The sequence below is a fragment of the Nannospalax galili genome, unplaced genomic scaffold (genome assembly GCF_000622305.1).
Source record: "Nannospalax galili isolate Female #2095 unplaced genomic scaffold, S.galili_v1.0 scaffold505, whole genome shotgun sequence".
NCBI lineage: Eukaryota > Metazoa > Chordata > Mammalia > Rodentia > Spalacidae > Nannospalax > Nannospalax galili.
In genome coordinates, this window is record NW_008352327.1 from 805,067 (window position 1) to 828,311 (window position 23,245).

General features: G+C 44.4%; 1 protein-coding gene across 3 annotated transcripts in view; it reads left to right on the plus strand.

Annotated features, from left to right (window-relative positions):
- Arhgef3 (Rho guanine nucleotide exchange factor 3) overlaps nt 1-23,245 on the plus strand; it is a 321,412-nt gene that overhangs the window by 95,680 nt on the left and 202,487 nt on the right. For all 3 annotated transcript variants that reach the window (XM_017802271.2, XM_029554188.1, XM_017802272.2), the window contains one exon: nt 10,243-10,309. In XM_017802271.2, coding sequence (XP_017657760.1) covers nt 10,243-10,309 — 67 coding nt within the window. The remainder of the gene's footprint in view (nt 1-10,242; nt 10,310-23,245) is intronic.

The window sequence follows — 23,245 nt, forward strand, 5'->3', positions numbered from 1 at the left end:
TGTAAAGATAACAGTTTTATTTTGACAAGGCTATTTAAGCTGGGAACATGCCTGTGATCCGAGCTATTTAGGGGGCCGAGGCAGGAGAATCATTTGGGTTTTAGTCCAGTCTGGGCATAATCAGTGAAATATAGTCTTAAAAATCCCCAGCAAAACCCCCCAAAGCCAATAAACCTAGGACTGTAGAGATGGCTCAGGAGTTAGGAACTCTTCTAGAGGACCAAAGATGGGTTCCAGTCCCCATGCCAGGTGGCTCACAAATGCCTGTAACTCCAGCTTCTGGGTATTCAACACCCTCTTCTGGTCTCTGTAGGCACCTGCATGTAAGTACACATACATATAACACATACACATAGCCGGGTGTGGTGGTGCAGGCCTTTAATCTTAGCACTCAGGAGACAGAAGCAGGCAGATCTCTGTGAGATCAAGTCCAACCTGGTCCACATAGTGAGTTCCATGCCAGCTGGGGCTACAGGGAGAACCTGTCTCAAAAAAACAAACAAACCGAAACACCCCCCATCAAAAAAAACCCCACATACACATAAATAATAATTTTAAAAAATCTAGTTAGAGATGCTATGTAGCTAAGTGGCTCTACAAAATTTGGGGGTCTCCACTGACAATTTTCATGTCTTTCCATTCACGGCTATTGTGACCTGCCAGTCTCTCCCGGCACCGTGCTCTCTCCTGACAGGAGTACTTTCTACCATTGGGCACTGATGGGAAAGGGTGCAGTGCCCACTCTGCACATCTCCTTTCTCTACCTGGTCTCCCCATGAGCCCTGCCTCCCTGTCAGCCAGGTCCAGATACCTCCAGGGAACTGGGCAAGTCCCAGTCAGTTCCCAATCTTATAAAACTTGAGCAAGTTGGGGGCAGGTGAAAGGATGAGTTTGGAACGGCTACATCTCTGTCAGGCTGCATCCCAGCAGGGCAGCAGCAAGCATTTCTGCCTGGGGATAAGGGGAGGTTGCCATGGTAGTAACTATGGCAATGCTGATGCAAACACTGGCCCTGTTCTCCCTGGTGCCCACCTGGAAGATGGTAAGGTGCTAAGGCTGTGTTTATTAGAAATGTTTGGCAAGTGGCACTTAATTAACATAGTTTATGGCTCTTGTGGATTAAGTGGCCAGAAAAAAGTGCTTATACAACTTGGTCAAGCTCTGAGGCCTGAAACAGGACTGCTTGGCTCTAGGCATGTCGCAGTCTAACCCCAGTGCTCACCAGCTTGTCCGCTATCACCCCCCTATTCCGTAGGGTCCTTGTGAAGATCCAGGGAACTAATCAGCATGAACAGAACAGCTGGAGGGATGGGGAAATGGATCAATGGGTAAAGTGCTTACTGTGTGAGCATGGGGACCTGAGTTTGGATCCCTAGCACTCACATAAAAGCTGGGAGCAGTGGGGTGCTTGGGGGGTGGCTTACTGGCTGCCACAGGGGGAGGCAGAGATAGGTGGATATCTTGAACTTGCTGGCCAGCTTGCATAGCCAATCAGTGACCTCCAGGTTCAGTGATAGACCCTGCCTCAAAAAACAAAGGGGAGAGTGACAGAGGAAGACATTCTGATGTCACCTCCAGTCCCACACACACACTGGCCTGGGGGAGCATGCACAAGTGCGGGTGAACATACCTGTGTGTGCGCACTCACATATACACACTGACAAAAAACCTATTATTATCATGTCATGAAAATACTAATATTACCCTCTGACTCAGAAGTTCCTCACACCCTCTCCCTCTCCCTTTTTTCCAGCTGTGCCTCAGACCTTGGCCTGGACTTGGGGGGGTGGGTTGCTGGCTGCCACAGTGCTGAGTTCACGTCATCACCGGTACTGCTGGCATTGCCCTCCCCTCCTTCCATTTGTGCTCCAGCAAGCCTGTGGCAAGCCTGCAACCCCCCCCCCCCCCCCCCCCCCCGCCGCCGTATTTCACTGACAGTTTGGGAATAAACATGTTTTTATATGTGGCTGCAGTCACTGCCAAGAACAGCATTTATGGAGCTTCTAATTGCCTTGGAGACTGTGGTGGGTCTGGTATCAGAGTCAGTAAACTCCTTTAAGTGATGCTGGCTAATTTGAGAATTTGTGGTGGTTTAGCTGCTAGGAACAACAGAGTGTTCATTAGGAACAACCATTCTGAGGACTCATGTTTAGGATTGTGGTTTTCATTTTGGAGGTGTCAGGCCACCCACCTGCTGATTTATTACCTGCTGATCAGCTTACTATTGACTAAAATATGAAGATTTTCTTCTGTTCCTCCCTCTGGGTGTGGGGAGAGGGGTCTTCCCCATGGGCACCTGTTAAATGGGAACCAGGCAAGGGTGAGCATCGGTAGGAATGAGTTTTGAGTTAGAGCTTTGAGCTTATCTCCTTTCTTTTGTTTATGATTTAGATATAGTTTGACAGAAGACTTCCAAAGTCTACTTTCTCTCTCTCTCTTTCTCTTTTTTTTTTCGGTCTTTTTGAGACAGTGTCTCCCTGTAGTCCCAGCTGTCCTAGAACTCACTATGTAGACCAGGCTGGCCTTGAACTCACAGAGATCCGCCTGCCTCTGCCTCCTGAGTGCTGGGATTAAAGGCGTGTGTCACCATGCCCGGCTTTTTTTTTTTTTTTTTTTGACAAAGATCGGAAAGATAGCTTGTGTTTCATAGTGATTTAAAAAATACTTTTTAGGAATTGTTTATTTGCTCCAGATCCCTTTAAAATATTAAGAAAAGTCAGGCCATGAAAGTTTTTTTTTTAAAAAGGGCTGGAGATGTGGGTCAGTTGTAGAACAGCTGTCTAGAATGCACCAGGTCCTGGATTTGATCCCAAACCAGGAAAAAAAAAAAAAAAAAAGTCTGGGCATAGTAGTGCATGCCTGTAATCCCAGCACACAGGAGGCTAAAGCAGGAATATGTGCTTTCCAGGCTAACTAGAGACCCTGATTTTTAAATTTTATGTGTACGAGTGTATTGCCTGCATGTACATGAGTGGACCCGTGTCGTGCAGTGCCACGGAGGTCAGAAGAGGGCTTCAGATTCCCCTGGAACTGGAGTTAAGGACAGTTCATAGCCGCCATGTGAGTGCTGGGAATCGAACCCGGGTCCTCTGCAAGAGCACTCAGTGCTCTTAACTGCTGAGCAATATCTCCAGCCCCGAGACCCCGATTTAAAAAAAAAACAAACCCACAAACAAAAATTAACATAAAATTATACTTCAAATAAACTATAATATGCGCTCAGAAAAGTATATCCATTGGTCTTTGTGAACTTTTTTGAAACAAGGCTTTATGTTGCTCAGTCTAGCCCTGAACTCAGCCTCAAGCAGAACTCCTGCCTTGACCTCCTGAGCAGCTGGGACCACAAGTACATGCAAATATACCCAGCTTTTGTGGATTTTTATTTGTAGATGTAGAAAACTCAGTAAGACAAACCTCTTGTCTTTTATTGTTATTATCATTGTGTGAGTGTTCCTGTCTCTACCTGACACCCTCCCCAACCTCCCCAGTGCGGGGGTTATAGATGCACACTTTCATGTCTGACTTTTTCATGGGTGCTTACCTGGCAAGCATTTAACAGACTGAGCCATCTTGCCGGCCCCTCCTTTGTTTTCTTGATGATAGCCATCTGAGTGGGTGAGATGGAATCTCAAAACAGTTATCTTGGCTAAGGATGTTGAATACCTTTTCAAATACTTATTTGCCATTTGATTTCTCCTTTTAAGAACTGTCTATTTTCATTAGCCTGTTTGTTGATTGGATGATTTTTGTGTGTGTGTGTTTAATGTTTCAGTTCTTTATATATGTTGGATATCAAGCCTTGTCTGATGTGTCCTTGGCGAAGTTGTTTTTCCCATTCTGTAGACTGTCTCTTCACTCTGCTGATTGTTTCATTTGCTGTGCAAATGTGTAATATGATTTTTAAATTCCTGGGATTATTTTCTGTGCTATTGGAGTCAATTTCAGAAGGTTCTTGTCTATGCCTACGTCTTGAAATGCTTTCCCATGGCAGTTTCAAAGTTTTAGGTCTTACATTAAGGTCTATGATCCATTTTGAATTGATTTTTGGCCAGGTGAGAGACATGGATCTAGTTTTATTCTTCACAAAAATACTCAGTTTTCCCAGTACCATGTATTAAAGAGTCCGTCTTTTCTACAATGTATGTTTTTGACAGCTTTTTAAAAAATTAGGTTGATGGGGCCAGTGTGATGACTCAGTGGGTAAAGGTGTTGCCACAGAACCTGGTGACTTAGTTCACTTTCTAGGACCCACCATAGTAGAAGGAGAGAACCAACTCCTACAAGTTATCCTCTGATTCCCACATGTGTGTTGTAGCATGGCCTCTCCCAGTAAATGAATGAATAAACGAATGAATGAATAAATGAGTTAATGAATAAATAAGTTTTTAAAAATTCAGTGACTATAACTGTGTGGGTTTATTTCCGAGTCTTCCTTCCATTGATCTGTGTCTGATTTTGGGGCAATACCTTCCTGTTTTTGTCACTTTGGCTCTGTAGTGTAATTTGAAGTTGGACATTACGACCTCCAGCATTGTTATATCTAAGGATGAACTTGACTATTTGGGATCTTTGTGTTTCTATATGAACTACATTTCCCCTCCTAATTCTGTGAAGAATGTCAGTGGGATTTTGGCGACGATTGCACTGAATCTATAAATCTATAACTTGTTTTGGTAATAGCCATTTTCACAATATTTTTTTCTTTCTTCAGTGGTTTTATCTTATGTTTCTTTTGTGTGGTGTGGATCTAGACCTGCCTGGGTCCAAATCCTGGCTTTGACATCTACTACCTTTGTGATTTATGGCAAGTCACTTAACCTCTCGGAGCCTCCAGTTCTTATTTATAAAGTAGGGATAATAAAGCATCTACTCCTGGGGCTGGAAAGATGGCTCAGTGGTTAAGAGCACTGGCTGCTCTTGCAGAGGACCCAGGTTCGATTCCTAGCGCCCACATGGTGGCTAACAACTATCTGTAACTCCAGTTTCAGGGGATCTGGCACCCTCTTCTGACCTCCTTGGGCATTACATAACATGGGTACATACATTTACCTACATGCAGGCAATACGTTCATACACATAAAAATAAATAAATAAATAAAAGCATCTACTCCTAAAATTGTCTTGAAGACAAAATGAACACATGTTTATTAAGCATTTAGAACAGTGCCTGGCACAAAGTGAGCACTCTACAAATGTTGGTTTGTTAAAAAGTAAACCTTAAAATCTTTTTGTCTATGATAGAGGGACTGAGGATTCCTGTGTCCACAAGTTGAAAGCCAGAAATGTTGAGAAGTTGGGGTGCCTGTGTCCCAATCCCATATTTGCCTCCTGAGCACAGTGCTTCAGTGTCTCATTCCAGACAGACTGGGGGGCAGCTCTCAAGAGGACTCATGAGAAGATAGTCTGAACAAGGAGTACTGGCTAGAACAACACATACTCAGGAAAGAACAGGCACTCCCCAGGCAGAACTTTAGAAAAACAGCAATTGACTGCTGCTTGATTAAAGGGTAGAAAACTAATTGTTCTTTCCGGAGGGACAGAGGCTGCTCTGCTGGACTGTGACCTGCAGGCTCAGGATGTGGATTTCCATAGGATGCAAGAAAACCTTTCCCATTGCAAACATGCTGTTGTTGGCTAGAGTGAGTGGTGGGAGACCATTCCCTGGCTTCTGAAAGTGACCTGACCCCTAAATACTGTGGAATAATTATTTGTAGTACTCTGAATATATTAGAAAGTTACTTTTGACATTAGATTTTCAAATGACCTGTTATAAAAACATCCCTTTAAAGTATTCTATGAGGGGCTGGAGAGATGGCTCAGCAGTTAAAAGAGCACTGACTGCTCTTGCAGGGGACCCAGGTTTGCTTCCTAACACCTACATGGTGGCTAACAAGTAGCCACAACTCCAGTTCCAGGGAGTCCAGTGCCCTCTTCTGGTCTCCACAGGCATTGCACACACATGGTACACTTTACATACATGCAGGCAAAACATTCATACACATAAAATAAAAATAAATAAAATAGAATATTCTCTGAGTTCTGTTGATGAATGCCACTCAGACTTCAGTGTTTGAAGTTTGGGCTGCCAGGTCTGCCCTGGTGATGAGAGGAGAACATCAGTGGCACAGGTACTAGGAACCCTGCATGTGCTGAGCAAGTGCCTTGTGGGTAAGGGAGAGGAGGGTGCTTTGGCTGTTACTTCTCTTGGTCTTCTCCACCACACTAATAGCCATGAGTGTGCTTATTGGCCTGGGCTGCCTGGCGGTAGATATCAAGAAAGTTTATAAAAGTCTTCAAATGTTTACTGGACATCTGGCATACTCCAGGTAGATTCTAAAAGGAGATGAAGTGCCTGCTTCAGGTGGCTCACAGTTTTGAGACTTCAGTGTACTGACCAATATCTAGGATCTCTGTCAACTCCCATTCCATACAAATAACACCTCAGCCTCACTGCTGGACAAAAGTCTCTCAGCTCTTGTCCTCAGCCCCTCTAACATTCTTTTGCCAAGTTACTGGGGACCTCTTGCCAATACAAGGATCTCTCTATATCCCCACCTTGTGCTCCACTGACCTTGAGGGTCATTTGTCATTTGTCCCCTACAGCATCCCCTGCCTTAGGTGCTCTTTTTGGTGAGTATCTGCATCTGTCTCTAGGACAGCTTCTGAGATTCTCTGGCTTTTACATCCGCCCAAGTGTCCTCGGCTCCACCTGGAGGACCCTGTCCTTTTGCCTGTGTTGCATCTGCTGTTGAATTTTTGTCCCCAGCTCTGTTCTTCAGGCCTTCTTCATTTTGGGGGCTAGAATTATTAGAGCATCTAAATTCTCTTATTTCACATGAACTCTGTTTCCCATCCAGTGGCAGGTCCTGTTACTGTTAACCACTACCTTCATAATTCCTCTGCCCTTCATCACTCCCCTCACCTCTGTAGTTCAGGTTCCTGCCATCCCTCATCTGGGCCAACAGGGGAACTTCCTGCCTACTTCCTATTTTGTGTTGTCTCCTAAAGCTCTCTCCACATGGCATTGAGAACTGTCCTTTACATTTTTTATTTTTATTTAATGTGTATGAGTGCTTTACCTGCATGTATGTACCATGTGTGTGCAATACCCACCGAGGCCAAAAGAGGGAGTCAGATCCCCTGGAACTGGAGTTATGGATGGCTGTTAGCCACCATGTGGGTGCTGGGAATTGAACCTGTGTCCTCTGCAAGAGCAGCTCGTGCTGTTGATCACTGAGCCATCTCTCCAGCCCCAGAACTGCCTTTTAAAAACTTAGACCTAGTTTCTCTTCTGCTCAAAACTCCCGAAGACCTCTCTAGGGCCTTACAGTGGTCTGTAAAACTCCCGCTCTCTGGTTCTTGCTTTTTCTGTGACTCTGTTCTCTGTCCACTTCCTACTCTACACTAACCAGACTGGCCTTGCCTCTCTTCAACCGTGCTAACCATTTCCTGTCTTGCCCAGGACCTTTGCTTATATGGTCAAGCCACAAGAAACATTTTCCCCATTCTCTCAGGGTCTTTGTTAAGTCACAGCATCCTTGGAGATGCCTGCCCTGAGCTGTCCATATGAAATAACATTCTTTCTTTTCTTTTTTAAAAATATTTATTATTTTTATTTTATGTGTATGCATGTATTGCCTGCATGTAGGTAAGTGCACCCGTGTCGTGCAATGCCTGTGGAGGACAGAAGAGGCTGTCAGATCCCCTGGAACTGGAGTTACAGACAGTTGTTAGCTGCCATGTGGGTGCTGGGATTTGAACCTGGGTCTTCTGCAAGAACAGCCAGTGTTCTTAATCGCTGAGCCGTCTCTCCAGCCCATAACATTATTCTTTCCCACTACCCTGCTTTGTTCTCTATGGAATCGATCACCTTCTAACAGAGGCTACAAAAGAGTAGAGACTGTGTTTTGCCCTTGGCTGTATCCCTGTCCCTAAAGCAATGCTGGGCACGTTGTAGACTGACAAGATCATCAGAGCTGACATGCAGTCAGCACAAGCTGGGTGGAAAGCAGATAGCTTTATAGGAATTATTAATTCCTCAGAGCAACCTTATGAAGGTGAATTATCATCACACCCTTTTCTAGGTTAGAGACTGAGGGTTGGGGAAGTTGAGGAAGTTACCCAAGGTCACTGTGGACTTGGCCTTGACCCCAGACCTTGGATCCTGCAGTGCCTGTGCTCCCACCACTTGCCCGTCTTTGCTGGCCTGACTTCATTCCAGAGAGTTCTACTGTGTCTGACTGGCACATGGAAACTTCATCTGAAATCCATGATCTGTCTGTCACCTTGAAACACAGAGAAGGACAAGCCTTGCCCTGTATGATGTTGGACAATGTCTTCAGAGTATTCAGGGTTTACTGGGGACAGTCGCAGCATTTTGAAGGCTCTTTGTCCTGGACGACCAGGACAGGAACTATACCTGGCCCTGGGAAGATGAGAATCATACAGGATCCAACACGCTTTTCAGAGCTCTGGGTGGGACTGTGCTGGACCTGGGCCCACCAGCTCTGCTGAGTCCCCCATAGGGGGAGGGACTCACATTCTCTCCAGTGCTGCCCATAGGGTGGCTCTAGACTGAGGAGCTGGCTGCCATTTGAGTCCCTCTGTCCCTAAAGTGCTTGTTACTGGCCACATTGTCTGAGGGCAACCTGGGGAACAAAGGGGCTGAGTGAGGGTGGGTCCCTGCCTTCAGCTGGTTGAAGGGTGCTGACCAGAGGCCATGATGGCTCATCTGTGGGGCATCCCACCCTCCTCATGTGCATGTGCTGTCCTCCTGTTCTCTGCTCTGTGTGTGTCTTCTGTTGAGCACAGGCGTACCAAAGCCAGCACTGGACATTATTTATTAAGCTCCTGCTGGGTTTGAGGTTCAGAGGTGACCCAGCCTCTCCAAGTTTGACCACAGAAGGGCTCATTCTTAACACATACCTTCTGTGTGTAGGGCACCGGGACTTTATACCTTTGCTCATCTGACCCTCATGTTCATTTGAGTGGGTTCCGTTACATCTCCACTTTTCAGGTGGAGGAACTAGGGACCAGAGAAGATAAGTCACCTGTCCAGTGTCACACCACCAGGAATCAACAGAGCTGGCTCCAGCATCTCCATCCTAACCACCAGGCAAAGCTACCCCATTACGGTACCTCTAGGGAGGCATGGAATGTTACCATTGGCAGTTTTCCTTTGGGAGACTGAACTGGGGAAAGCTGCTTTGAAAACATGAACGTGGGAGGAGGCTAAAGTACAAGAGGGCAGCACAGTGGAAAAGTTCAGGAGATGGGCTCAGAGGACAGAATAGGTGTTGTTATGAACATGGTGTGGTGGAGGCAGGACAGGAGGAAGTGGAGAAAGCCAGCAGATGTGGGAAGTTTTATCATTGCTGAGTGGTCCCAGTAAATGTTTCAGAAACGGGCCTCGCAGAGCTTATTCCCTTGCTTGCTGGTAACGCTTCATGACGAAGCCATTTGCGTCCATTCCTGGGCTATGGGAAGTACTTATTCTGCCTGTTTCTAGTTATAGAATTCCCTCTTCTGTTATAGTCAATCCAATTTTATTTCACATTACTATTGTGTGAATTTTCTATCAAATTCATATATTTTATTTTGCCTGAAAATCTTTTAATTTCACCTTCACTTTGCAAAAAAATATGGTAGGGCTGCTGAAATAGTTCAGCAAGTAAAGGTGCTTGCCACCAAGCCTGATGACCTGAGTTCAATCCCTAGGACTCACATGGTGGATGGAGGGAACTGACTCTCATAACTTGTCCTCTGATCTCCATAAATATGCACACATGCCCTGCCAATAAATAAATGTAATTAAAAAAATTTAAAACTTGGAGCTCGTGTGGCCTTCAGGGCGATATTAGGGCTGCCCAGCCTGTGTGTAAGGAGGGAGAGTTCCTCTCTCCGCTGAAGGTATAAATATTACCTGATGGTGGTCATTTGGGACTTGTTTGTATGTTTGAGATAAAAAGAAATGCTGGACATTGGGTCTGAGTTTTTGGTTGCATCTGGGTTGCACTGTAGATTTGATCTTCATGGGTGAAAGGTGGACTGCTCTGTGGGGCCGTGGTGCTTTCCTCTTAGGGGATGAACAGTGGTTTGGAATGAATGTAACCTCTGAAAGCTCCCAAGAAGCCCCTCATCTCCTGTACCCAGCTGCTTCTCCAGGCAACTTTCCTTCTGATAAAGCCTGACTTCCTCTGCACATCTAATCACTAAACAATGACGTTGTCTGTTCTCTCTTAGGCCGAAGAGGCAGCGGCAGAACAACTTCCCCATGTTTCCCTCGCCTAAAGCCTGGAATTTCAGAGGGGTAAGTGTTTGCCCTGGGTAGCCCTGCTATGTAGTAGGATGCTCAGCTCTGTCATGGGTCACATCATCACCCCCAAACTGTGGGCCGTAGGAAGCATCTTGTAAAAATGCCAAGAGTTAAGGTCTAGGACATGGGCCATTCTCCTCAGAGCCTGGAAGGCGCCCCGTACAGTGAAGGAAAAGAAAACGGGAAGTCACCTTTCAAAGCATGTTCAGTGTATGATCATGGCCATCAAGCAATAAAAGGCTTGGGGGTCATCCACCTAAATTTGGGATGTACTGAATGTACTGTATTAAGTATGGTCACTACTGTAGGACTTCTCAGAGCCTTGATGTGTTGATATGCAGCAGACTCCATAAGAGAAATTGATGGAGTTGGCAGCATTTCCCAGAGCCATTGCCCATGAAAGCCCTTGCTGACTGTGCGGTCTGGGCACACTTTGGAAGTTGACCTTTATAGTCATTTTGAACTGTAGAGAAACCTGATCTATTGTGAGCATGTTGGTCTTTAAATTTTTTAAAATTTATTTTTATCTTATGCATATGAGTGTTTTGATTGCATGTGTGTAAGTGCACTTGTGTCATGTAGTGCTGATGGAGGCCAGAAAAGGGTGCTGGATCCCTTGGAACTGGTGTTGTAGACAGTTGTTAGCTGCCATGTGGGTGCTGGGAACTGAACTGGGTCCTCTGCGAGATCAGCCAGTGCTCTTACTGTTGAGCCACTTCTTTTGAAGACATTCCCATCAGTATTCTCCTTATCCCTCTTCTGTTCATTGCTCTTCTCCTGCTGTTCCTCAGTAGTCATTAGCCAAGAGAGGTGGGTACACAAGGCAGTAAGCCAGCCAAAGTTGCCTAGGGACTATCCTGGTTTTAGTATAAAAAGTCACACGCTTCATGAAACCCTTTTATTGCAGACTAGCTGGGTTGATTACCTTGTCTGTGGGATTGACATACCACTAGCTGGAGCCCCATTGGTAAATGTTTTCTAGTCACACGCCTGTAATTGCAATACTGAGGCAAGAGAATCATGAGTTCCTGCCTGGGCTACATTAGTGAGGCCCTGTTTCAGAAAGCCTCAGGCTGAGAATGTGGCTCACCTTGGTCCTGATCCCCAGCACTACAAAATTAGTAAATCAGTAGGAATTTCTCAGCTTGGTAGAGGGGCATGAATGACTCAAGTCCATCCAGTTCTTGGGCCAGCTGCGAGATCCTTGTCTTGGTCCCTTGTTCTTGCTCTGATTTCTTCTGGTCCTGGGGCCTCTTGGGGAACTCTCACAAACAGGCATCAAGATGCATCAGAGGGAAAGGCTCTGGGCTTGACTGTTGCATGTTCCTCTGTGGCCAGATCTATCTCTCTGCCTTGGAGTAGGATCCTCAGTGACATGTGGGGTGGAAGGGACCCAAGGGAGTTTGCAACCTCATTCCCAGCGCATACTCACTCTGTGATCTTCATGATGATAATTGAAACTGATATTTGAAGGACCCAGTGTGCCAGGGTAAAGGCCTTCGGGGTGAGCACCCACACTCCTGTCAGTGACCCCCCAAGCCATTGCTCTGAAAGTAAGCCCAACAAATCATTGCTTCCCCAGGGTGAACTTTAGTGGAATCATACCTTGGTTTGTTGTTGGGACCTTGAGGGAGAAGGGAAGATGTTGCTGCCTTTGGGGAAGGGATTTTACCATTGTGGAGAGCCAGGCTTCTACTGGGACCTGGGACCTGAGCTGAGTTGTCACTTGCTTAGGATCACATTTCAGATATTTTCTGGGCTTCTTCTCTGGCACTTGGTCTTTACTTTGGCCTAGGCCACTTGAGAAGAAATTCCTTGACTCTTCCGCTTAGACATATAAACCCCAGCTTTTTAACTTTTAGATGAAGACAAGGTCTAGTATATTAGTCAAAACTCTGATTACAGATGATGAACTCAGTGTAAACTATCTCAAATGAGAAGGGAATCGATGACCCATGTGACTGAGGTAAACCAAGGTGGATGGCCTTCAGGCACATCTGTATCCAGGGTATATACTTTCTCAGCATTATTACTTTTTGTGTTTGATTAATCTTTTCCTGCGTCCATATGGCTTTAGTTTTAGAGGGGCAGGATGGCCACAAACAGCCATGCATGTCCAGAGGACACAGAAATTTTTGCATCCAAGGTCCACAAATGAAATCCCATTGCAGAATTCTGGTTGCTCTAGCCTGGGCTGTGTGCTCTATGATGGCCAGTTCTTATAGTCGAGAGGATGGGGCTTGTGAGTGGACAGGGCTTGGTGAGATGCCTCCTGCTGACCAGGCTCTGTGTTCAGCTGTGGCAGATCCAGTGGCTCGGGGAAAGGGCTGGATGCTGTTCTCCAAAGGGAGTCCAGTTCCTAAACAGGAAATAATCATGATCATTCCAAGTGGAGAATTCAGAACTGGAACCTTTCCTCTGATAGCAGATCCTGTGCCTTCTCCCTGCAGCCTTGATTTACCCCTTGCCTGGTGTTTGGAAGGAAGCTGTCAAAGCTTCAAAATGAGATGCTCTGAAAGTCACAACTCCATAGAGTAGGCGTCCCTACTCATGTCATCGTACCAGCTAGGCCACCATAGATTGTAGCCTTATTGTCTGTAAGCATCAAAAGAAGGCAGAATGGGGCTGGAGAGATGGCTTAGTGGTTAAGAGCACTGGTTGCTCTTGCAGAGAACCTGGTTTCAGTTCCCAGCACCCACAGGATGTGGCCAACAACCATCTGTAACTCTAGTTGTAGGGAATCTGATGCTCTCTTCTGATCTCTCTGGGCATTGCACAACACAGGTGCACTTACTTACATGCAGACAATACACTCATACACATAAAATAAAAAAAAATAATAAAGAAGGTAGCATGCCTTAGCTTGCATGCTTTTGTTTACTGAACACTGGCCCTGGTGCAGACTGTGACCTTCATACAGTGGTCCTTAGCATTCATGGGGTATGGTTCTATACCCTGCCCATCCCAGATTTCAAAGGCCTTGGCTGCTCAAGTGCCTTACATAAAGGGGCATAGTGTTTGCATTTAACCAGTACACATTCTCCTGTATATATTAAAGCATCTGTGGATTGTTCATAATACTCAATAGAATGTAAATGCTGTAGAAATAGTCATTATACTGGCTATTTAGGGAAAAATGATAAGAGAAACAGTCTGAACAGTCTGCCCATGCTCAGTACAGATGCTTTTTAAGTTTTGGGGTGTTCTTTTTTTTCTTTTTTTTTTTTTTTGAGACAGATTCTCCCTGTACCTAAGCTGGCCTGGAACTCACTACATAGACCAGGCTGGCCTTGATCTCATAGAGCTCCACCTGCTTCTGCCTCCCAAGGATTGGAATTAAAGGCCTGTACCACCACACCCAGGTTCAAGTATTTTTGAGGAGTTAGGAAGATGGCTCAGTCAGTAAAGGGTCTGTCGCACAAGCATGTGGCTCTAAGTTTGAATCCCTAGCACCCACATAAAAGCCAGATATGATGGCACATGTCTGTGGCCCTAGCGTGAGAGTCGGGGAGGGATCGCCAGAGTTTGCTGGCCAGCATGTGTAGCCAGTCAGTGAGCACGTGAATCAGTGAGAGACTCTGTTTCAATAGCTAAGGTGAAAAATAATTGAGGGGGGTCACCTAGTGTTGACCTCAGGCCACCACACAGAAGTGCACATACATGCACATACACATGCACACACAATTAACCATATGAAGAGGAATGATACATACCTGTAGTTTCAGCTACTTGGGAGACTAAGGCAGGAAGATCATTTGAATCTAGGAATTTGAACCAGTGTGAGCAACATATTGAGACCCTGTCTCAAATGAAAACAAATAGAGCAAAGTAAGTAAAAATAAAACATACTTTATTAATGTTCATTTAAAAGTGCCAGAAACAGGGGCTGGTGAGATGGCTCAGTGGTTAGGAACACTGGCTGTTCTTTCAGAAGACCTGGGTTTGGAATCTCAACACCCACATTGTGGCTGACAACCATTTGTACCTCCAGATCCAGGGAATCTGATGCCATCTTCTGTCCTCTGCATGACACTGCATGCATGGGCACTGCATGACATGGGTACACTTATATACATACAGGCAATAGACATATACACATAAAATAAAAAATGAAAAGTGCCAGAAACAAGAGACTATTCAATTTGAAACCTTTTATCACATAGAATCTCTTTTAATTTGGTTTTATTTCCTCCATTTTCAAAGTTTTTTTAAAGAAGGATGTATCTTTTAAATTTATGTGTATGTGCCTGAGTGTATATTTGTGTACCATGTGGATGCAGAATCCCACAGAGGCCAGAAGAGGGCATTGGATCCTCTGGAACTGGAGTTAGAGGTAGTTGTGAATTTCCATGTGGGTCCTCTGCAAGAATGGTAACCACTCTTAACCACTGAACCATCTCTCAAGCACCAATATTTAAAAAGTTTTGACCTTCCTATATTTATGAAAGCAGTGCTGTTAGCTCATTCTATAATAATAATCATGAAAATGATAGGAACAGCTCCATTAGCCCTAGGTCACTAACACAGCATCTATTTACCAAGCTCAGTAGAATGTTTTATTATCTCTGTTAACTTTCCAGAACAATCTCAAGAGGTGGCTATACCACAAGCCTCATCCTCTCTTTGTAGATGAGAAAACAGAGTATGTTGGTTTTCTATCACCCAGTAGCAAATTCCCGTAACTTTAGCAACTTAAAACACATTCATTGGCTCGAAGTTCTGTGTATCAGATGTTCAGGTCCAGTGGGCCTGGTTTCTGCCAAGGGTCTCATGGCACAGAGATCAAGCTGTCAGACCCAGTGGGCATCTCTCCTAGGCTTAACATGCTCTCATTTAGGCTCTTGGAATAATTCAGTTCCTCCTGGTTGCCAAGCTTCTGTGTCTGTGGTCCTGCCGCTTTAGACTCCTAGAGGGCACTCTTTGTCCTTGCCAAGGGGCCCCTTCCACCTTCAAAGCCAGCACTGGGGAGTTTCCTCCCATCAAATGCTTTGACATTCAGGCCTCCCTCTTCAGAAAGCCAAATTTCAGGAGCTCACCAGATTAGATGAGGCTGTCCAAATAATCCCCCTTTGATGATCTGAAAGTCTGTGATTAGTAAGCGAATCTTGGGGTGATAGCCCACGTTTGGGTCCTGCCTGTGTGCTGTGTGCTGGGAAAGGGATTACGGGAGGTCTGTGCCCTAAGAGATGGGCATTTTGGGTTCAGTTTTAGAAGTCTGCTTACCCACAGACTTAAGGAACAAGGTAGCTTGCCCACCGCTACCCATCAGATAAGTGGTAGAGCCTGGACTTGAACTGACTTTACTTCACTCCAGTGCCCCATGTTCCTGAGTAGCATTGGAAATTCTCTTCCATAAGAAATTGTTTCAATAGGGAAACATTTCAATATTTACATCATACCAACTTTCCAACTCTACAAAGGACTTTGGTGAAGGTGTAATACAAAATTGAAAACCTAGTAGAAAAAGATTGGAATAAACAATACCAAAGAGAACATATGAACTTCAAGTGCTCACTTTAATCAATAATTTTTAAAAAATTTAAAGATTTATTTATTTTTATTTTATGTGTATGAGTGTTTTTCCTGCATGTATGTATGTACATCATGTGCATGTAATGCCTTGGAGGCTAGAAGAGGGCATTGGCTCCCCCTCCCAGAACTAGAGTTACAGATGGTTGTTTGCCACCACATAGTTGCTGGGAATGGAACTCAGGTTTTGTGGAAAAGCAACAAGTTCCCTTAACTGCTAAGCCATCTCTTTAGCTCCTAACATATATTTTTTATGACAAAAGTAGTAAAAAACAAAAAACAATAAAGTATTTCATTCATTTAGATCTTGCAATGCAAAAGCATCACATCCCCTCACAGCCTGATTTAGTGGACACTTTTATTATCCCCAATGTCCAGGTAATAAAACTGAACCCAGAATCATGCTTAGGTAATGAAGTACTGATTCCAGCCTGTTTGTTTGTTTTTGTTTTTTGAGACAGGGTCTCCCTGTAGCCCTAGCTGGCCTGGAACTCACTATGTAGGCCAGCCAGGCCTACCCTCTGCTTTGTAAGTGCTGGGATTAAAGGTGTACACCAGCATGCCTAGTTTAGGGTCCAGCTTTTTAAATTACATTTTACTTGTTTAGGGTTGGGGTGGAGTAGGGCATGTATGTACCACAGTGCATGTAGAGGTCAGAGGACAACTTCAAAGAGTCTGTTCTCACCTTCCACCTTGTAGGTCTTGGGGATCAAACTCAGGCCGTCAGTCTTGGCAGTGAGCACTTTTACCTCCTGAACCATCTTTCTGGCCCTAGATCCAGCTTTTAAACCCAGGCAATCTGGGCTCAGAGCCTTGGCTGTCAGCAGTACAGTTGTTCTAACAAGTGCATGTGATGTGAAGTAGACAATGTGAGACATACGGCAGTAATAGTAACAATATAGTTAATTAGTCTGCTAATGAGAGAAAAGCAAACGAAGAATCTCATTTTGAAGGGAGATGTAATATATTCATAAACACGTAGAAAAAGTTTGGGAAACCGTCACTCTTGACCAACAGTCTGAGATGGCTGAGACTTTCCAGAGTTTTTGTCTTGGCTGTGTACTTTTTGTCATATTTGAATTTTCTAGGTGTATTACATTTATAACTAGGAAAAAAAGCATGATCATTTTAAATGTTCTTCCACAAGCAGAATCTTCCACAAGTAAAAATAGGCTTATTTAACCAAGTCTGTGGTCTAGAAGACCTTCTTCAGAAGACTTTGTTGAATGGGTGTTGGGCAAGCCCTCTGGGGACTGATAAAACCTGATGAAAGAAGTTACTTAGTCCATACCCCAAGATATGTGTCCGCACCCTGCTCACAAACCTCCCACCTCCCTGAGAGTCTAGGGGAAACTCCATGCACATTGGAGGTAAGTTGAATTGTTTAAGCAGACGAGAGAGAGAGAGAGAGAGAGAGAGAGAGAGAGAGAGAGAGAGAACACATGGGGCGGGTAAGGCAAAATACTACCTCAGGGATTGTTCCTGAGGCACTGTCCACCTTTGTTAGTGGTATTTCCAGGGTCTCTTACTGACTTGGATCTGACAGGTTTGGCTAGGCTGGCTGGCTAACCAGTGAGCTGCAGACACCAACCTGTTTCTGCATCTCCTGTGTTGGAATTGCAAGTGTGCAGTCCCATGCCTGGCTTTTTATATGAGTTCTGGGAATCAAGCTCAGGTCTTCATTTGCACAGAAATCACTTTACTGAGTTATCTCCTCAGCAGCTCAGCAAACAGGTTTTAAAACATGCACTGGTCTGAAAAATCCTTCATGGAATGCTTTGGGAATCAGAAACCCCTGGAACCTGGCAGGAGAGGCCCCCTGAGGATTTCTGATACCTCTTTCCTACTGTCCTAGTAGCTCTGCAAAACTGGCTTTTTCCAGTTTCTCATACTGTGGAAACCTCACAGTCTTAAGAGGAAACCCTCTCTCTCAGACCCAGAGTTACTAGTGAGGAATTCTGATTGGTCCAGCTTGGTCAGGTAGATGCTTTGAGACTACTCTCAAGCCAGAGAATAGGGTCACTGTACAACCATGGGTGCTCTTATGGTAAGCATAATAATATGGGGCAGGAGTGGTTTCTAGAAGAGAAAAGAGGCACTGGGCAGATACCAACATTTCTTTTAAAAGAATTTTTTAAAGGAGTTTTAAGAAATATTTTTATTTTATGTGTATTAGTGCATTGCCTGCATGTATATAAGTGTGCCTGTGTTGTGCAGTGCCCACGGAAGACAGAAGAGGGTGCTGGATCCCCTGGAACTGGAGTTGTGGGCGGTTGTTAGCTGCTGTGTGGGTGCTAGGATTCAAACCTGGGTCCTTTTCAAGAACAGCCAGTACTGTTTTTGCTGACCCATCTCTCTCTAGCCCCCAGAAATTCTTTTTAAAAAAAGATTTATTTATAATTATGTATATGTGTCTGTTTATTGGGTATGTGCCTGTGAGTGCTGGTGCCTGCAGAGGCCAGAGATGTGGGATCCTCTGGAGCTGGAGTTACAGGTGGTTGTGAGCTCCCTACCCTGTGTGGTGCTGGGAATGGAACTCTGGTCCTGAAAGAGCAGTGCATGTTCTTAACTCTTCAGCCATCTCTCCAGTCTCGAGATGCCAATAATCCTTGTCCACAGAGTTCTATCCTCATGTCTCCTTGTACAGTGAAAAGTAGGTAGTGGTCTCCATTCCTGAGTCTGATCTCATGTGGACACAGCACCTAACTTCTCTTCTTGGTGCAGAAGCTGTCCGTTTACCGATTTTATTTTTTCATTCCTGACAATTTGACCTGGGAGCAGGAATAGCCTGTTCAGCAAGAATACACATAAAATATAATAGTCTTATGGATGGATCAAAGTACTAGCAGGTCCTGAAATAGCTTAAGGCTGTTTCTAGAATATTGGGAAGTATTGACATTTTGCCAGGCTTTTAAATAGAGGTCAGCCAAGAATCAGCCTGCTCCGACATTGTAGTTTGTCTTCTGTATTTCATGGAACTTTTAATTTTAGTAAAGTTTAGCCTTTAATACACCCTACCATGGCAGCGACCTTCCTACCTTGAAAAGATCCTTAATCACCAAGAATGGAGGGAGACGCCTGTTCGGAAACTTCCCTTTAAGTTTCCTTCTTTCCTTCATTCTGCCCTTCTTTTCTCCGTTTATGATTTGTGTCAGAGGCTGGGAATGGGAGTTGGTGAAGGCTCTGTCTTAGACTTTCTTTTCTGCCATCTTCTTTGTCACTGTGGTCCATCTGATAGGGTAGATGCCAAGTCACCTCTGCTTGTTAAAGGTCCACATCACAGTGTTGATCAAATCAGTTGAAGCACGCAGTGAAAAGCAAGGGAAGATGGGGTGAACCAACGTATTCCGGAGAAAACACATGCAGGTGGAAGGGCCGTGCCACCAGAAGCCTGGGCTTTATGATGTCAGTATGTACCATCCGTCCTTGAAGTTCAAGAAGCCCGCAGACAGAAGGTGCCCTGGACCCATGCTTTTATCAGAGACATTTAAGAAAAGCCAGGCATAATGGCTCATGCCTGTCATCCTAGCACAGGGGAGGCTGAGGAAGAGGATTGCCACAAGTCTGACGCCAGCCTGGGTTATAATATGAGACCCTGGTTCAACCCCCGATCCCTTAAAAGAAGAGAGTCTCAGGGACAAATCTGTTTGGTCGATAGTTGCTTTTTGCCAATTAGTTGAAAAACTTGCTACCTCATTTCTGTTTTAGTCCTGTTTCCTGGACAGAAGATGCATGGAGCTAGACTAGGTGTCACTAGTTGGCAGCCGTGTGAAGGCCTCCTGTGTATTTGTATTTTGTGCCTCTGTATATTCATTACTCCTGAGTTTCATGTTTATTTTATGTGTAGCATTTAGAGACTGGTGTCTTATGAATGTTAGGTTTATTTTGCTCCTTTGTGTTCAAGACATGTTTGACTTACTAGCCACGTGTATACACTCAACATAAATATTTTCCGTTACTGAATGAATTTCTAAGCCTACCCTTTTGAAATTGAAATGAATATACTCAAAAAAGCAGTGTGACTGCTCAGGGCCCAGTTTTAAATGGACAGCCTCGTGTAAGCACGGGGATAAAATTATTCTCCAGCTTGAGTTTGGGGCACCTGCATTTCTCCTTCTCCAGCGAGGCTTCCCTGCTGTTCAGCTCTGGAGTTCTCAAAGTCCTGGGCCAATCTCTTCTGTGCGTGACTATTCCTGCTGACTTGCAGGCGGGGCCGTTGGTAGAACCAGGTGGCTTCGACACTGAGGGGCAACATGTACCAATAGTCCCTGGCTGCTTGGTTAACACATGTACAGCATGGAAGGAACATTCTGTGCATCAGCATCTTGCTTACACACAGCATGCTTCTGTGTCCCCATGGCTGATTTCATCTAGCATCCCATTCAGAAAAAAAGGGGGGAACAAAGCTGATTGCTTGTTTATGGACAGATTAGGATTTAAAAAAAAAGCTCTGAGCTAAGGGAAGTATAATGATGTATCAGATATACATTTTGATATATACAGATTCAGCTAAACTTTATTGAAAGGGGGATGGGAGAAAACTGACTCAGTACAGAAGTTGGATGGGATTGTGGAGCTGCCATGTTTTCTGCTGATTCTTGGAGAGTCTAGACCATGTAATGGGCTTCTGTGCAAGGTGTCCCCTAAAACCAAGCAGCAGCTATACCTGAGGCTAAACTGAAGATGTGCATGCAAATCTTTGCTCTAGCAGCTTATCGAGAGGCAAGCTTCCCTGGGTGCTTTCCTGGGGCTTTTCATGACTGTTATTATTATTATTATTATTACTATTTATTTTACCATGTCTGCTGTGTTTTCAGCATTTTATTATCAAACATGGCAAACACCCAGGAAAGATGGAGGATGAGAAGAATGAACATTCGCTGTCTAGAATCCACAGTTGCTAACATTTGCTTTAAATTTGTCTTTGCTGTTGACATGGTTTGACTTTATTTTACTTACATTTCAAAATAACACAGTTGTAGACAACATGACCTTGTACTTCTACATACTTCAATAAATGGATGTGAGAGGGGCTGGAGACATGGCTCAGTGGTTAAGAACACTAGTTGTTCTTGCAGAAGACCCGGGTTCGAATCCCAGCACCCACATGGCAGCTAACAACTGTCCCTAACTCCAGTCCCAGGGGATCCGACAGCCTCTTCTGACCTCCGCGGGCATTGCACAACACAGGTGCACTTACCTACATGCAGGCAATACACGCATATACATAAAATAAAAATAATAAATAAATTTAGGAAAAAAATAGATGTGAGAATAAGGGCATTGTCTGGGTTATTGCTGAATTTGGCAAAGTTACCAACATTCAATTGTGTGTTCAGACTACCCCAGTTCTCTCTCCTGGAAGGCTCCCACAAGTGTCTCAGGATTGGCCAATGCATCCCACTGGAGTTTTTGTTTGTTTTTTAATCTAATCCAGGACTATGACTTCATGTTATCAAATCATGTTTTATCCCCATGCCATTCCATTTTTTGAAAAGACGATAGTCTTTTAAAACTTTCTGAAAAGATTAGACCAGTTGCTTATGGATGTATCACATATTTGACTGCTAAATACTTCAGAATTGTGTGTGTGTGTGTGTGTGTGTGTGTATGCATGTGTACATATATACCCTAGTATGTTATTTAACTTGATTTTTGGTCTTTTATATTTATTTTAAACATTTATTTGTTTATTTTTATTTTATGTGTATGAACGTTTGCCTGCATGTATGTAAGTGTACCATGTGTGTACAATGCCTGTGGAGGCCAGAAAAGCATCTTAGATCCTTTGAAAGTTTAATTACAGACCATTGTTAGCTGCCATGTGGGTGCTGGGAACTGAAACTGGGTCCTCTGCAAGACCAGCCACTGCTCTTAACCGCTGAGCCATCTCTCCAGCCCCTATCTTTTATACTTTTTATGAACTGGTAGTACATGGTTTACTTCAGGTTCAACCCTCAGATAGGAAAACGTCCCCACTGCTGGCCTTCCATTCACAGGCACTGCTAGGTTGCTTGTTAATCTGTAGCCTCCTTGCTCTGTGGAGTAGACACTCCTGGCAGTCAAGGTTCTGAGTGGGAAGGAAATACCCTGTAGATCCCCTGTGGACATTTTAGAGCTCTCAGGGAAGAACAGGTACTTGCGCCACTGCCTCAAGAAAGCGATGGTTTAATAAGAGAATGTTCAGTTGTGGGAGCCTGGGGTTTTTTCCTTTTGAGTGGCACTGCTGGGTGCATCGTGGTGCCAGCTCTGTCCACTTTGCTTGGCCAATGGCTCACAGGATTGTTTTTGTTGTCCCATCCAAAAGTCCCTAAGAAAGTTTTGATTGCTCAGCTCACCTGTCTTGCTCTGGCCTCACCAGCTGACTTCTTGGCAAGTTCTTAGAAAGGACTGTCTCACTGTTGATCATTCATCTATAGCCAGACAATCAAGTCCAAGTGGACCTGCCATTTGCCATCCCAGGCAGGTAGTGATCAACCTCACCAAGACTCACACTCTCCAGCTGAAAATGTACCTGGTTCTTATGGGGCTTAGACTAAATGACTTGTGTCACTTTGTCACAGGCCTGAAATTCAGTGCTGAGTAGGTCCTGCGTTGCCTTGCTTCTTGTATTAGGATCTCTCATACTCAGCATCACTATGGTCAGTACTAGCGAGGGGGGTGAATTACCTGGGAAGGGAACTTGAGGAAGAACTTCTAAAAACATTTCTAATGTTTTTTCCTAATATTTGTACATTTTAGTGATAAATTCAGACCCTGGATTATGGGAGATAGTTCCGGACCATTTGAGATATATAGATAGCTCTCTTTCTCTTTCTCTCTCTCTCTCTCCCTCTCTCTCCCTCTCATCTATCTATCATCTATCTATCTATCTATCTATCTATCTATCTATCTATCTATCTATCTATCAATCATCTATCTTTGGAAAATATATATGTGGAAGTCAGGCCTGGTGGTACACACCTTTAAACCCAGGATTTGGGAGGTAGAGGCAGGGGGATCTCTGTGAGTTTTCAGACAGCCTGCTCTACATAGCAAGTTCCAGATCATTCAGGACTACATAGCAAAACCCTGAACCCTGTCTCAAAAAACAAAATAACAAATATATATGAGGTTGGAGAGATGACTCAGCAGTTAAGAGCACTGGCTGCTCTGCAGAGGACCCAGGTTCAGTTGCCAGCACCTACATGGTGGCTAATAACCATTTGTAGCTCCACTTCTGGCCTCCATGGGCATTGCACACAGAGGTGCACTTTACATATATGCAGGCAAAACACTCATACACACATACATATAAAATAAAAATAAATTTAAAAATTAAAAAAAATATATATATATGCACATAGCTACATCTAAAAGAGAAGGACTTTCCTGATGACTGTGGAATATGTTTCAACTTAG